Genomic DNA, 16715 nt, shown 5'->3' with positions numbered 1-16715 from the left:
CTGTCTATTTGCTCGTCCAGCTGTCGTCCAGTTGAGTTTGGAAAAAAATTCGTGGAATAGAGTCGTGGAATAGAGTTCGAGGTCGGTAGATCAAATCGCACAAATAAATTTCGCGTAAAACATTGAAGAAGACCGTTTCGTATCGAATACGATACCGTCTTGAGAAATCGAAACCGCTCCAATTTTTACGCGAGCCACGCGAGAGACAAGACGCGCATTAATACCGTTAGATTTAATACTGTTAGGCAAATAGTTGCGAGGAAGATGAATCAAAAACGGACGCAAAGAGTGTGTACTTTTCGAAGAACGGAACGTCAGTGAGTTCAAGGAGACCGAGAGTCCAATCAATGTGCGAAAAACGGGAGCGACAGACACCGCGACGCCAAACGATGCACCGCGGAGTGTTGCGTAACCAGAGCAGCGCGAAAGCGTAATAATTCCCGGGAGATGCAAGAGCCACGTAATCAGAGATTATATGCCAAATCATTATATGCTCCAGCGAAACTGATGCCAATTTGATGCTATCAAACTGCTTGCCCAAATATATTACTCTCGTACCTCTCTTATTTCCCTTCTTAATCGACTCTAAGAGAATTCCTACAAATTCCACCTTCAGCATGCAACTAAGCTCGCTGCAGCCTTCTTCAGACATTTCCTGTTCTTTTCAGCTAAACTTTTTGACAGTCCATCTTCCTTCCTTTTCTCTCCGCGTTAAAAGAAAGAAGGGAAAAGACGAATTGTGAGGCTCAGCTAAAATGGACAGACCTGTAGCGGCGCACGAAGACTCGATATTGATCTCACACGCACATAGCGCTTCTTCCCGTTAGAAAACAACTGTGCAAGAAAATAACAAGGCAAAAAACACGAGAGGGGAAAGAAATATTTTTCGACACGACTGTAATATTAATTGAGAAACTAAGGGCGCAAACAAGGCTCGAAGATAATGTATTAATCCTCCACATCGGAAATGTGAAATTCCACCCTTTATCCTCAATCCCGATCTTCAAGATCAATGCGGACAATTTTACATTGTCCCGAGCCCTGTAAAAAAATAATCCGAAACAATTCTTACACACTTGTGAAAGCTTTAATAACAAGTTGTTACGGTCATCGGTAGAAATTGGATGATATTTTACTTTCTACAAATTTATATTTACGCACCAGAATTGACAATCAGAAAATCACATGTGCCTTTAAAGTCGAACATTGCCGAACGGAGAATTAAACGTGTATCCAATATGTATTAAAAGGGATTAAACATTACTTAAAGAGATTGGCCACATTCTACATCACGTTAGATTCATCCATTCATCCAATTAAACATCATCTTATGTGTCTTCGTTAAAACTATTCACTTGTAAAATAATTTTTTTCGAATTATACTCTGATTTATGCTGCTGCTGCACCTGATCGTGTGCGATACTTATGGGAGGTGCGCCGCCTGGTCTGGCACACCGTCTGAACGGAGTCTGGTTCGAGAACGAGAGAGCCCCCCCTCCCCCCGCCCCCCCCTGAGGTCAGGTCACATTCTCAGGGTTGCACCGGTGTCGGCGAACGATACGCGACTTTGCACAACAATGTTCTCATATGTAGTTTTCGCTCGCTGATCTGCACGCGAGTTCCTCCGTTCGCTACTCCGGATTTGTCATTACTCCGGAAAATTAATAATTAGAAATAATTAGAAAAAACAATCCCCTTCCTACAACCACTGTGACTTATCGATCTAACCTTAGATTCTGTGAGGTCGAAAAAAATTTTCGACGAAAGAATAGAAAGCTCCGCTGCAGCAAACAGTCTGCGGCTTGGAGAGAAGGCTTTTGTACATTTTTAAAGATTTCTTCTTCCTTTCCATTTTTAACTCTCATATACACAATTGGGTTATCAAAAAAAAAAAAGAGCACAAAAATAATTACTTACAATGTTCATATATAATTAAAAAAAAAAGAAATAAAAATCTTATATAAATACTTTTTAAAGATGTCAAAATAAATATAAAATTTGTTAAAGTGATGAGAAAATTTACTTGGGACCCAAACAGTCCATCGTGCGTAGTAAAAGACCGGAAAATCATCGAGCAGTGTACTAAAAGTTTATTAATAATAACCTTTTATCGTATTCGACATAATATGGGAATAGGCAGATCGCAATATTCGCATGACAAATTGGAAGGTTGCCGTGATAAGACTATCGTGATAAAATCAAAGCCATACTAATTGACACAGCTTGGCGTGATTGTGCTCCAATTTTTTCCTGTACCATTTTTTTTTTTATGTCGCATTTATGGCTTCCTCGTTAATCCATGAAGGAAACATCGGGCTAAACCCGATATATGTTTGTCTGCGGTGAGAATTATTACAACTCGCGGCGAACCGACATTGAACCGAGCACGATCGATACGAAAGAATAGCAAGAAGAAAAGAGAAATAATTCGCGTTTCGGACAGCGAGGGTCACCGAGCGAGAAGAGAGATATTTCTCGTTTGACCAATATCGTAAAAATGCAATGTTTTACAATTAGCGTCGCGCCGCTGAATTATGCATCAAATGACCAAAATGTTAATCAAACAACAGCGCAACATTTACATCCGGCAGGATGATAATTTACTGTGAGCGATTGCGTGCGGTCAGCAGACGTAACGAATTTTACATTACGTAAAGTTCGACAGTTAGATAAGTACTTATTCTTTCGTAGCGTTTGCGACACTAAGATGTATCCCGCAAAAACGCACATATGCAACGTGAAAAATCTATAATACGATAATTTGTCCCTAAAAAAGAAGATTTGGAAAAAGGTACGATCACGTTATGTTTCTCGCAAAGCAATGATCGTCGTATTCTTACATCTTAAAGATGTATTATTACCTATTCTTACAAATGTGTTAATATTTATGCTGTAAATAAATTATGTTCATAAATATGAATATATATAAATTGTGTTTGTTACAATCTACTTTTCTTTAGTAACGCGTCTTTTTTATTGTTTACTTTATTTATTACTTTCATTCTTATAAATTAAAATTGAAAAAACAATGATCAAAAACAAATTTTTTTTGTACAGGTAAGTAATTTAAGGATAGAAAATTATTTATGTGAAGTTTCAATGCGACTCAGAGATTAGTTACAAAGATTTAGAAGAAATTAATATTGTGTTCGTTTACAGAACAATCAATTATTTTATATCGCAATGTAATTTGACATAAATCGTTTCAAATATTTAAAGCATTTGTATTAAAAATTGAGATTTGTATCATTATTTTACAATACATTCCCATACATTTATATTAGAGCATATAAATTTAAAAAATACTATAATATTTCTTATTGACTTCTTATTAATTTTTCCAAATAGTAAACCGTCGCTAAAAATTTTCTGTATTATTTTTAAATACAATTTAGAACAATCTGCATTTTTATTAACTTTTTCATTAATTTGTGAAAATATGTGCAGTCCATTCCTACTTCGAGCATAATAAAAAACTGAATAGTTATGCAATTTTCTTTACAATTACGTATAATGAATGCGCAATTGTGAAGACTAATTAGGAGAATATCTAAATGATATTCTTCGTTTTTTATTTAAAAGTTCTTGCGAAAACATTTATATGAATTAGAAACAGCTTTTTAAAATTCTTTTTGAAATTCTCTGTGACAGTCGTTACGACAAACGTTAACGAAACAGGTCAACATACAGCATATTGTGTATAATTACGTATAATTTGCAAACTCTAATTAAGATAAACGTCAGGACGATATTTGTCACTCACGGGATGTGCATTCAAAATACTGTCGATTTTTACTTCGTAATGAATAAAATAAGTTAATATTTTTTCATGCGACATAATCTTGCGAATAAGAGACAAAAGATGTTTTCCATTTCAACGATGAACAAGCGATTTTGCTCAATTAGTAAGTCTATGAGAAATACCAATAAGTGTTTTGTTAACAATTATAATTGCACCAATCGCACACCAATTTAGACAATAGTTCAAATTTAGCAAAATCGTTAATTATCAGCGCATACATGCGTAGAATTTGCTGTATTATCATAATAATGCACACATCAACGAAGGCGGTGAAATTCTTTGAACGAATTAAGGAAATCACGATTGAATTCCGCGTGCCAGAGCGTACTGCACGTCTATCCTTAGACGCGGCGGTTATGTAATTGCTCGGCACCGACATCGGCGATGGTTTGCAGTAAAATTCCTAGGTCGATCCGATGTGTCCGGCAATAGTGAATCAATAACGTCACGTCGTACCACAATGGGGCGGCTTAATAGAAAATCACGTAAATGTTACGTAAGTTGCTATCGAAGGCTTTAGCTGCGAATCATGGCACCGAAGGCTTTAGCTGCGAATCTTTACTGCGAATGGCAGATTATAAGTAAAAGATAAACATTTTTCCTTATTCGCTCCAAGCAACTCCCCGCGGCATTATTTGCAGCCAAGTTCAAGATCACGATTATCACGATCAGCCGATCGCGATTGAATGATTTATCGATCGGCTGGCTAGGCAGAATTGAGGAATGCGATTAGGAAGACGTTAATTGATGTTTGAACGCCTTCCTCTGGAAAGCGTTCCTCGGAACGATCTAAATTCTATATGAACGCACAAAAGCGAAACGTGACCCGTCGCGGACGACGCTGCGAGCGATTCCCGTGGGAATTGTTGCGCCCGTTCTGATATACCAGAGTTTCCTGATTCAATATCATGATCGACCTCGGAGCTTCATCCCCTAACCTACTTTTTCACGGGACCACCGCTGGAGCGGAGTCTTTCCAGAGATAATTCGTAATAAATATTTTCCACTTGATGATACAAGTCGATACAGGTGTCCATCTTTATTACTCACTAATTGTCTGTGACTACCAATGTAAAATTTAATAATATGATTGGGACCGTTTATATTAAAACTTGAAATACGAAGAGCCTTACCGTCCCGAGTGTTAAGATGTTGAACTACTACATATAATATACATTCATTTAAATTGAAATTTTGGGGGGATTATCAGATTGATTGTGTGAATCCGATAATTTCATCGGCTCGCAATTTAATTCTGAAAAATTAATTCAATTTAAATGAATGTATATTATATAGCAGTTCAACATCTTAACACTCGGGACGGTAAGGCGCGTCGTATTTCAAGTTTTAGTAAAATTTAATTTTAATCTTGAACTAACTCTCCTTCTTTTTCTAGTTATCAAAATTAGAAAAAGATAAAGCGAAGGTTGAGAACCGAAATTGAAGTTAAGCTCATAGATAGAAACGGACATAAATATCAAGATAAAATGATACTTGTGTCGATTTGTGTTACTAAATTCAATACAGATCAGATGAGACACGTTAATTAGGTGGCAAAAGATAATACTTTTTTTTAAGAACAAAAACATTGTGTATTTTTCACGCTTACATGCATGCTTTAAATTTTATTATTATAAAAAAAAAAACATGTTTAAAACATGATTTTTATCAATACTTAGTAGTAGATAACTTATACCGTCGCGACCAGCTGTTTACCTCACGACGATTACATCACAATAACGTCACATATGCACCGGATATATGACGCCATTCATTGTTAAAAGCTTGAGTAATTAGCACGTTCTGTCTTATTAATAAGCGATATGATAATTGATTATAAGATGAAACCATCGTTATTTCGCATGATTATTTTTCAAGCAGTGCACGACGTTACAATAGAGACTTCCTTGAGAGGAAAATTAATTGAGTCGCTGGTTAAATATTTTAATAAATAGAATTTGTACTTCGTTGGACATGTATATAGAGATGCACCTGCGACAGGTGTGCCGTCAATGTGTTAATCACTACGGAAGAAACATTGCAGCTAAATTATCGAGATCTTATTGAAGCTTAAAAAATTTTAAATGATGGATTGAATATAGTGAACAGAATTATTTGATTATCATAAAATTGAATTTTAAAGAGGTTTTAATGGCGAAGTGTTAGATCAAATTTCTAGTTCCGCTTTATATGATACTCATCAGTGCTACGTGCTCTCGTCCTTGTTTATAGAAGCTGCTATCCTTTCAAATTCGATATTTCCATGCTACATTCAAACCTAGAGATTACAGAAAACTTTAAACCAAGATAATCACAGTAATTAGATTTTTTTTTAATTTGAATTTTACAATTCTGAGACCAAAATCGAATTCAGCGATTCTGAAAGCTTTTAGAAAGCAAGATCTTTGATAAATTACTTTGTTAGAAAGCTCTGGCTGTCAAATATTTAAGAAAGAACAGGAAGAGAAAAAAGATAGTACAAAAAAAAGTTACATTGTCAGATAACTATCTTCGAAATAGCGTTTCACTATTCCTTTCTGTGAAGATTATCGCTTCTTTTCACTGAATAAAGGAAAACAACTTTAGTCGCATTATGATACGTTTCAACACATTAAAATACCAGCGACGGTATTCCGTTGAATTGTCAAGAGTGTCAATGTGGCAATTTCTTATTTTTCTTTTTAGTTAATGAAGATTCGTTTTGACATTATTTTTTATATGTGACTTAAAGTTTAAAAGTTTTTTCGCTAGAAAAAAATCTTTTTGCTAGAATAAAATAAAATTATAGTTTAAAACAAAGCTAAAGGCTTACTACACCTATTATACACATAGAAAAATATCATTCTATTGTTAAGAAAAGTGATTACTCAATTTACTTTTTTCCTTTTCAGTAATCGTTATCTTAACAGAGAACATTTTCTTGATAATAATCTTAAAATATTTATTACTATAAATATACTTAATATTTATTGCAAATTAAAAAAACTCGTTATACACTTAAAACAAGAGTTTGTTTTCTTTTGAAGAATATTATAAAATGAATGGAAGAAGCGACTTTATATAACAAGCAAATCAAATTTGTATTAATTTAATAATCTTGATTAAATCATTGAACTTACTAGGATTCAGAATATAATATTTTGAATAAATTTGATGCTTGTGGGAACTTATAGATTTGCGGGTATATAAACTTGTAAAATACATAAGCGATACTTTTGAAACCAAAAAGTACGTACTGTACACAAGTAATAATTACTTGAAACATATACTTTTCTGTGTGTAGACAAGAGAGAAGAGAGAGAGGAGGGCTAGCAATAAGCCTAAAGGATCATTTATACTGACTGTAAACTGTTGTAATTTGCTGTAAGAATGCAAGCTATAAGAAATTGATCAATCACGGTCGAATGCAAGGAGAATAAAGTCGATTCATTCTCCTCACGTTCAACTGTGAACAGTTAATTTCTCTTATAGCTTACAGCATAATTAAGTTAACAGTTTACCAGTAATAAATGCTGATCCTTAAAATCTAAACAAGCGAGACAAGCGCTTTTTTTCCTCACCTTCATATTATTCTCCACGACGTATTCGATGCTGCACATCTGATAGACAAAATAGGCACGCATCAACTCCATAGTCGTCTTGCTTTTAAAAGCGGCGATGGGGTCGTTAAACTTCAAATCGAGCGGGTCGATCTGCCGAGGTACCGCCGATTGTTGCTGCTGTCGTTGCTTCTTGACGTCAGTGGAGGCGGCGGCGGCGGCGGTGGAGGAAGAGGAGGGGGAGGTGGCATAACCACGCACCTGTGCAACCAACCGCAATGACGGTGGTGTCCTAGTAACCGCTGCCGTTGTTGTTACCGTCGCCGCCGCCGTCGTCACCGCGGCGTTCTCCAGGAAGCTGATCACAGCCAACGGCGAAGCGCCGCACTTGACCATCTTTTTGCCGGCGCAACATCGCCGCGGCACGCTCCTCAGAAACGCCATCGTTTTCGGCGCGCGGCAATGAAGGGAGACGAACGAGAGAGGGACGACGGGAGGGAAGGAGAAAAGAATGAATTATTAGGCGAGCGAGAGAGACCGTCGGCGACGCGGCTGACGGTTTCCGCGTCACCGAAACGGGATATCACTTTCTCACCGAGGCTGGCTTGGTTCTCCCTCAGGTCGGACCAAGGGATCGTTACGAGACGGGAAAGAGAGGATGCAGGAAGGAGCGAGTAGGACGAGTCGTGACAAATCGCGCGGATGATCGGCACGTCGACGACAATGCTGGGAATAGATCGAACCTTGTTCGAGAGATCGAGTTGGAAATCTCGGTAAGAGAGCCGGACGAGGGTACCCAGGCGAAACTGTCGGTTTCCCCGACGTGCAGGAAATTAGGATCTTGTCGTTGCCGCCGCTGCTTCTGGTTGACGTCGAGGCTTTCGTCCCTTCTCGCGATACACTCGATGATGCTCGATGACGGGCGCGTGCGTTCGGTACGAGGAATCACAGAGCGAAGCGACGCGGCGGGACTGACCGGTGATGACCGGGTGACGGCGGCGGCAGCGGCCCCGTCGTCGTGAGAGCCGATCCTCGACGGTGGGAACAGTTGGGACTGTTGGGAGAGCGCGAGTAATAGCACGGCAAATGGCGACCGGCCGCTCTACTCTCTGTCTCACGACGCGACGGGAATATTGATTTTCGTTCGCCGGGGACACCACGTTCCGATTACGATACCGTGGCCACCGAGTCCGCAGTCGGCTTAAATATAACGCACCCGCGTCGATCGGAATTTCGTCGACGCGCGTCGTTCCCCCGACTAGCTCGCCGCCGTCGCCGCCGCGTTTCCACGACGCCGATTGGCCCGTCAACGGAGGTGTGCGCTGCCGACCGCCAGCTCCGATTGGCTGTCTCTCTCTCCTTTTTTCGCAAATGTGTGCGCGGAGACGCGCTGCGCACAGTGACGTCGCATTACCCGGAGTCATTAGAGCTTTCAATTTGAATATTAACAAATATCAATATTATCACCGACGAGATACTATTAAAGACCGTCAACCCTGGGCAAATTTTCGATATAAAAAGGGCCCGGAGGTAATTGAAGAATGCTGACATTATCGACAATTAATATAAATTTGCTATTATTAACATAAATATTTGGCTCATATATGATTAAATTCATGATTTTTTATTACATAAATGTTCCATAAAAAAAATATGCATACTTGTAAAACTATAATATTCTATATGTTGCAGAAAAATTACAATTTTTTTCTCTGCAGTTATCTCTGTTGATAATCAAACTTACGGTAGCACTGAAATCACAATTTTAAAGAACAATCGAGTATTATTGAGTTCTAAATGCATAAATATGTTTAGTAAACTAATAAATCATAAAATTAGTACGATATTTTCAGTTTTTAACTCTTAATTACTTCAATATTCACAAGGACGCCAACTCCCGTAAGGATGTCGGTCTTTAATATAGTATCTTGTCGGTGATATTATAAATATTAATAAATATTCTTAATATCTAGAACTCTACGGAGGTGTTTCCGTCAAGAGAGATGTTTCAAAGAAATAACTGGAAAAGTTGTTTTATATAATAATATAAAATAAGAAGAATTTTGCGTGACGTTTCTTGAACATGTGCATGCATTTATTAGGAATCGATAATATTTAATTTTTATTTGAAATTACACTTTTGTATTGTTATCCGTGCCTGCTCATTTATATGAGTGATGATTGTAAAAAAAAATGCAATTTCAATTAAAGTATTATATTGCATTGTAAATATAGATATTTATCAAGTATATTTGTATAATGTTAAATCATGAATATTTTATCGTAATCATAAATATTATATAGTAATAATTTGTTTGTTGAAATAGCTCGGACACGAACCGAAAAATCTGCACATGTTATCAGCAAAATTCCCTTTATCAAATAGAGGTTGAAGAAAGTGTACACAGATGGCGTATATGAAACTCATGATATCGACAATCGATATTAAAATAAATCGTTCTACTGCACTGGAAGCACTGTTGTAGGCGATTTTTGTAAACGTGGCTCTCGTGGAATGTGGATGGGCGCGTCGGACTGATAAGACTTGCCGACAGATACCTGCATTCGATAGTATCCGATTATTATTTAACAGGAGGTGTTTCCTGTTAGAGAATCATTGCGGCTGAATATGCCGTATAGCGAAGAGTACATTAAAGACAAGGTGATCGAGGGATTGAAAGCTGCGTATGTGGTACGTAGATCGACTTTTCTGTCTTTTCGTTTCTCTGTTTTCTTTGTCCATTATTTTTTTTATACGAAATAAAAGTGCATGACGTGACATTTTGCTAGGAACCTCCTCTCGAAATTCTTGCCGATTAGTTTCGATTTGAAGATAGCTATTTGGAGTGACAAACGAGGACACTTCTATGACGGAGAATGCAGGGAAAGCTGCAGCTTGCTTTCATCATCTCATTTGCCATTCTCTTGAGATGCTGCATTACTTACCATTCTCACAGCGGAGAGGGCAAACCTCCTATGTACGGAGATTACGAGGCCCAACGACACTGGCAGGAGATCACGTTGAATCTACCTCTTGATAAGTGGTATATTAATACCACAGACAATAATCTGCAATACTGGGGTTTAGATTATCCACCTTTAACGGCATACCACAGTCTCCTGTTAGGCCACGTTGCAAACCGGATAGAGCCTTCCTTCGTCAAGCTGCGAGAATCCAGAGGATTCGAGAACGCTGCGCACAAGCACTTCATGAGACTAACCGTCTTAATTGCAGACATTTTTATTTATTTGCCAGCTATCATATATTTTATAATCAATTCACGTTCCTGGGACAATCGTCAATTTAGTGAATCTAACATATTCAAATTTACAAGGAGAGACATTGCTGTTTTAACAGCATTAATCTATCCAGGATTGATACTAATAGATCATGGTCATTTTCAATACAATTGTGTGTCACTGGGTTTCTTTGTCGCCGCTGTAGCTGTTGTGCTGCAAGATTCATTCGTTATTGGCTCAATTCTATTTGTCCTAGCGCTGAACTACAAGCAAATGGAACTGTATCACGCTTTACCATTTTTCTTCTATATACTCGGACGTCACACACCTAGCAAGACGAGATCCTGGTCTCACTGTATTCGCATGCTGATATACGTATCCTTCGCAGTGCTGGTGACGTTCTATGTTATCTGGATGCCATTTCTAAAGAGTAGAGATTTATTTTTCAGTACGGTATCCAGATTATTCCCTTTTTCCAGAGGCGTATTTGAAGACAAAGTTGCTAATATTTGGTGCGCAATCAATGTTGTCTACAAATTGCGACAGATTTTCACGATCGAGCAATTAGCCAAGATCTGTTTAATAATGACAACGTGCGCAGTTCTACCGAGTTGCATTAGCTTATATTTATCACCTATGAGGAATGCATTTATACTGTCTCTAATAAACTCTGCTCTGGCATTCTTCCTTTTTTCATTTCAAGTTCATGAAAAGTCCATTCTCTTGGTTGCTATTCCGGTTTTACTACACTTTCACAATGATCCTCTCCCTTGCTTCTGGTTCTTAATCATCTCGCATTTTAGTATGCTACCATTATTTATAAAGGATAATCTGTACCTTGTTTATATTGGCACAATAATTTTTTATTTTTATTCCGTTTTTTGGATATGGCCCGATCTATTTTATAATGATAGAACAAACAGCTTGTTAAGTAAAGATAAATCAAAATTTAAAGGTAGAATAAAACAATATAAAAAAAGGAAAGTTTTCTCAGATTTATTAAATTATAAAAAGTCTTCGCTTTTGCTTGCATTCTATGGATCTATTTCAGGTGTGTTACTTCTGTCTATTATCAGCCAATTTGTAAAACCTCCTGAAAGGTATCCGGATTTATTTCCGCTTTTAGTATCGATATATTCATGTGGGCATTTTCTAATTTTCTTTGTATATTTTAATTATATCCAACTATTTGTATTCAGGAAAGAGAAAGCTGCAAGTAAAATCAAGTCACATTAAATGATGCAGCTACTGAAAACAGAGAATGTACAAATTGTTATATTTGTAAATAATAAATAACTCGAAATATTTAAAATCAAATCGATCCTTATCTTTTGCTATCCTTTTTCCGCGACGTTGATTCTTTCGCTACACTTTTCTCACACTTATTTCGTATCGTTATCATAAAGATTGTTTTGAGAAAAGACCTAACAAAGAAAAATTGTTAATTCTGTATGAGTATAATTTAATTCATTATAAACTTGATATATTGATTATGATTAAGTTAACGACATAATAATGTACATACATACAACAGATTATTTTACACCTGTTACGCATACGTCAATTCTTTTTAGCTGAATATCTTGTACAATTTATTTTCCTTTTTTTACTTCACATTGGAGAAAAAAAAAGTAAAATAAACTATACACAAGAAGTTTAATTAAAAATAACGGACTTCTTCTGTCTAAAGTTGTATGTACCAGCACGTAGAATAAGGTTTCAAAATCTTAAAATTTTTTCGAATAAAGTATAATAAAAAACGCCGAACGGTCGAAGTTAGATGTTACTAATATAAACCAAATGATAATAAGTAACGGGCAAAGTAAAAGTCAACACGTTTCTTTGAAATTAATAAAAGAATATATTTCAATTGACAAAGGTAAAATTACATAACGTTATCTTTGTTAATTGAAATATATTCTTTCGTTAATTTCAAAGAAACGTGTTGACTCTTACTATGCCCGTTACTTATTATCATTTGGTTTGTATAAAAAGAGTCCTTTGATTTGTTTACTTGTTACGAATATATTTAATCAATTTTTTTGTTCCAAATATGATTGCGCGCTGATAATTATCAGACTTTCAACACAATCATTATGAAACGTTTAATAATCCCCTCTAAATAAAACCCCTAAAAAAACAGAAAGAAACTTATTGCGAAATATTACCTCAGCCAGGGTTCGAATCTGGGACCGGTTTTATTCGTTCGGTGTTTCTTATTTTATTCGATTTATTCATACACGGTCGTTCTTCTTATAATGTTAAAATTTTTTATTAGCAGTTCAACATGTGTAAGAGCAAATTAAAAATTTAAATCTCATTTTATTTGTGATTGTTAGTTTTTGTAATACCTACAGATAATAAATGAATATACTAAGTCATGAAAATTAAATGATTGATATGCGTACACGTGTCTTCGTACTTATAATTTTCTTAAAATGCGAATAATTCAATGCTAGATATTTAACTTTATAATTGCTTATTCTATACAATCACAATTACAATTATGCTTTTATTAATATTAAATACACATAAACATAATTAACATAAATCAAGGCTAATGAGAGTCAAACGCTGGAGATCAGCCGCAAAATTTAAAAAAATAATAAAAATTTGTCGATAAATGATGTCTTCTTTGTTTTGAACGTTTCAACTCACTTTGGAGTCTTCTTCAGTAATGTAAACATAATAATATGAGATATAAATATGACTATTATTTGGGTTAAATATATAAGATGATGCTTGATTATATTTTTCGTTTATAATTATATAAAAACGAAAAATATTTGCAGTATATATATTTATACTTATATTTGTAATGTAATTTCTAAAATATCATCAGATAAATCTATCAAAAAATACCAACTGAATCAAGAATTTAATATATGAAATAATATATTACCCTGACATTTTTTTAAATTGCATCATTGGTAATATATTTTACAGTATACTATTAATAGAAAACAATTTTTTATTACACAGATTGCCAATATCTAGAAAACAAGATATGTGTCTTATGCATAGCCTTGAACGTTGCCTTAAGATTTCATCTTTACCTTAATTTACATCAATGTCAGTGCGACGTATATATGCGTTCGATATTTTTATAACATCATTATAATAAATCTCAATATTCTCTATTCTATATCCTAGTCTTAATAAATAAATGAAACATCCGAGTTATCTAATTTAAATGGCATTTATTAATAAATTTAAGTATAATGTTGTACCGCTATCAAGTATTTACATTCAGATGTATGTATAGATGTGTGTTCTGACTGTGTTTGACATTTAACGTTCATTTGAATATTGATGCTAGGAAAAAAATTATTTACGTTTGTTAAATGTCTGTTGATGGCTTTAGAAAGATATTGTTTGTAGTGCATTGTGTGTTACAGGAAGTAGTGGATCAATCCGACGGTTGTGGTGCGAAATTTTCAGTATTTGTCGTTTCTGATTTATTCCAAGGAAAGCCGTTGCTGATACGTCACAGGTAACATATCATTCTGAGATTATACATCAGTTTTAATGTTTCCTCATTTAAATTTCTTAATAAAATTCATGATACAAAGTTTTAAATAATTAAAATTTTGTAACCCAGGCTTGTGTATGGAGTTCTAGAAGAAGAACTGAAGACAATTCATGCCATTTCGCTAACAACATTAACACCAGAACAGTGGGAAAAAACGAAAAATTGACTGTCGAATCTTGTTAAATCTTTTTTATGGATAGCAAATTAATAACGAATTGATGAAAAAGCTAGTATTACTTATTTTTAATTTACACAACATAAAAAGATTCAAGAGTTTTTATATGGATGATCTTTCCTATAGATCATCTGTTAAATAAATACATATTTCTAACAGGAATCTATTACAACAGATCCAATAAATTTTAGTTCATTCAGTGTTATATCACTTTTTCGGATAAAAAAATTGTTAATCATAAGAAAGATGATAGACTTCAAAATATCTGCACCGGGCAAGGTCATTTTATTCGGAGAACATGCGGTGGTGTATGGAAAAACTGCTGTAGCGACTAGCGTAAACTTACGTACCATTGCTACATTCTCTGACCGGCAAAGAAAAGACCGTTTAAGAAACAGCATTAAGATAGAGTTTCCTGATATCAAATTAGTATTTAATATTCCTTTTCACGTATTTCAAGACTACTTCTTCAACGATAATTTTAATTATCCATTGGTCAAAGAAAATGATGAATTGCATAGACGTGTGAGTGAATTTGTCGATTCGATAAAGGATTTAGACGAGAGCAATGAAATTGTTACCGAGGAACAAAAATTAAGTTTACGAGCGTTCTTTTTTTTGTTCGCTTATATCCTTCATGAAGAACGTGTCAATCTACAAGACACTTCCTTCCACGTGCATTTATCCACGGAATTAAAAGTTGGCGCTGGTCTGGGTAGTTCGGCATCATTCGCAGTATGTCTTTCAGCAGGTATTCTACGTTGGTCGATTCTACAGAAGGACGAGCCACACACTAAGTTTAACAAGCGCGAGCTCGATAAGATTTCGAAATACGCTCTAAACTGTGAGAAAATTATGCACGAGTCTCCATCCGGAATCGACAATAGCGTGTGTACATACGGTTCGGTAATAAAATTTCAACAGGGAAAGGTGGTGGACGTGTTACCATATATGCCGAAACTGAAAATTGTACTGGTTGATTCGAATGTTACTCGGAATACAAAAGATCAAATCGAACGAGCAGCGAATTTGAAGAATTCATACCCTGATATCATCGTTCCTATTTTGGATATTATCAGTGGTTTGGCGGAAAATGCTTGGGACACATTTACAGAAATGAACGATCTCGCCGATGAAGCTACAGAATCTGTGCAATATCGTTGGTTTGAAAAGTTATCGGTAAATGTCATGTGTGTTTGTGAACTTCAATATGTTATTTTGTTATATACTCGTATGTTCTTATAACATTTTTAAAACTCATATACGTAATATGTTGGAAATAGTAATCATTTTTTAATGTACACTTTGCAGGCTATTATCCATATGAATCAAGGATTATTATTTACATTAGATGTGTCACATTTAAGCTTAGAGATGATTTGTGGAATAGCATCGGAACATTCATGTGAAGCGAAACTTACGGGTGCTGGTGGAGGTGGACATGCATTCATTTTGCTGCCGCCAGACATTGAAAGCGAATCCATCAATCTTTTGTTAAATCAATTAAAGGAAAAGGGTTTCGGTGCCACGATGACCAGTCTAGGTGGTAGCGGAGTGGAAGTAGAAAACAATTCGAAATGATTTATATATATTAGTAATTAAATATGAATTAAAATAATTATTATACAATGACATTCTTTGTGGAAGAACGGAGAAAAATATAAATTTATATATAATATTCTGTATACATAAATAATAAAGCATGTATTTGTTAAATAAACACACGAATTATCTATTAAAAATAGAAAAATAACAATAAAATATTCTTTCACGAAAATAATACATAACAATGTTAGATATGTCTACACGTATTAGCATCAAAATTGACTCGAGATAAGAGAATATATTTGCTTCATTCTTTTAATTAAAATATTAAATTTTGTAAATTGGAATTTATTTATAAGAAAAAAATTAATAAATATAGCTAAGATCATTTTGCTCCGGATCTCGCGATCTTCGAAGAATTCGCCCTAGTGGTTTATTAAATTAAGGTTTTTGCAATGCGATCTATAGAATGATAAAGACAACGTTGCTTATCATCTGTATAAAAATAATATCAAAATGATATGATCTAAGATTATTTTTTATAATATGCTTTGTAATAATTAAAATCAAAGTATATTTATATTTGCCGCATACATAAATTATTATCACTATGAAACTGCATTAACGTGAGTTCAAGAAATAATTATTTTCTAAAAATAAATCTTTTCGTAATATTTATGACTAGTGTAATATCAAAATGTATAAAGGAAGTTATTCGTTTGCGTTAAAATTTTATATAATCGTATCTTTTAGAATTCTATTAATTACTAAAGAGAGAAAATTTTTTTTTTAGAATTTAGTTTGAAAATAGTCTTGGGACATTGTACTTCGAAGAATTTTATATAAATTTCTCTCATTCATTAATAAAATTACAATAAAATA

General features: G+C 34.9%; 3 protein-coding genes across 6 annotated transcripts in view; 2 read left to right on the top strand and 1 right to left on the bottom strand.

Annotated features, from left to right (window-relative positions):
- The window catches only part of LOC108745782 (proline dehydrogenase 1, mitochondrial), a 17889-nt gene extending 10104 nt beyond the window's left edge, over nucleotides 1-7785 (bottom strand). For both annotated transcript variants that reach the window (XM_018482127.1, XM_018482129.1), the window contains exon 1: nucleotides 7363-7785. In XM_018482127.1, coding sequence (XP_018337629.1) covers nucleotides 7363-7785 — 423 coding nt within the window. The remainder of the gene's footprint in view (nucleotides 1-7362) is intronic.
- A 2047-nt stretch (nucleotides 7786-9832) lies between these two features.
- Nucleotides 9833-14325, top strand: LOC108745798 (bolA-like protein 2). 3 transcript variants are annotated; one of them, XM_018482161.1, is made up of 4 exons: nucleotides 9967-10033; nucleotides 10132-10563; nucleotides 13980-14074; nucleotides 14183-14325. In XM_018482161.1, exons 2-4 carry the CDS (start codon nucleotides 10219-10221, stop codon nucleotides 14277-14279), a joined length of 537 nt encoding a protein of 178 aa, XP_018337663.1. In that variant the 5' UTR covers nucleotides 9967-10033; nucleotides 10132-10218; the 3' UTR covers nucleotides 14280-14325. The 3 variants fall into 3 exon arrangements, with proteins under 3 accessions (XP_018337662.1, XP_018337663.1, XP_018337659.1); XM_018482160.1 differs by lacking the exon at nucleotides 10132-10563 and having other exon boundaries at nucleotides 9833-10033; XM_018482157.1 differs by lacking the exons at nucleotides 13980-14074; nucleotides 14183-14325 and having other exon boundaries at nucleotides 10132-11980.
- A 36-nt stretch (nucleotides 14326-14361) lies between these two features.
- Nucleotides 14362-15973, top strand: LOC108745799 (mevalonate kinase-like). Its single transcript, XM_018482162.1, has 2 exons — nucleotides 14362-15467; nucleotides 15600-15973. The coding sequence occupies exons 1-2, from the start codon at nucleotides 14535-14537 to the stop codon at nucleotides 15867-15869; spliced, it is 1203 nt and encodes a 400-aa protein (XP_018337664.1). The 5' UTR covers nucleotides 14362-14534; the 3' UTR covers nucleotides 15870-15973.
- The last annotated feature ends 742 nt before the right edge of the window (nucleotides 15974-16715 follow it).

Source organism: Trachymyrmex septentrionalis, unplaced genomic scaffold (assembly GCF_001594115.1).
Source record: "Trachymyrmex septentrionalis isolate Tsep2-gDNA-1 unplaced genomic scaffold, Tsep1.0 scaffold148, whole genome shotgun sequence".
Classification (NCBI taxonomy): domain Eukaryota; kingdom Metazoa; phylum Arthropoda; class Insecta; order Hymenoptera; family Formicidae; genus Trachymyrmex; species Trachymyrmex septentrionalis.
Note: the sequence above shows the minus strand (reverse complement) of the source record. Positions and strands in the feature narration are given on the sequence as shown.

Bases quoted from the DNA above. Each gene is read 5' to 3' on its own strand.
- LOC108745798 (XM_018482157.1), top strand. From the start codon at position 10,219: ATGCAGGGAAAGCTGCAGCTTGCTTTCATCATCTCATTTGCCATTCTC.
- LOC108745799 (XM_018482162.1), top strand. From the start codon at position 14,535: ATGATAGACTTCAAAATATCTGCACCGGGCAAGGTCATTTTATTCGGA. The intron at 15,468-15,599 runs GTAAATGTCATG...TACACTTTGCAG, and splicing joins GTTGGTTTGAAAAGTTATCG to GCTATTATCCATATGAATCA.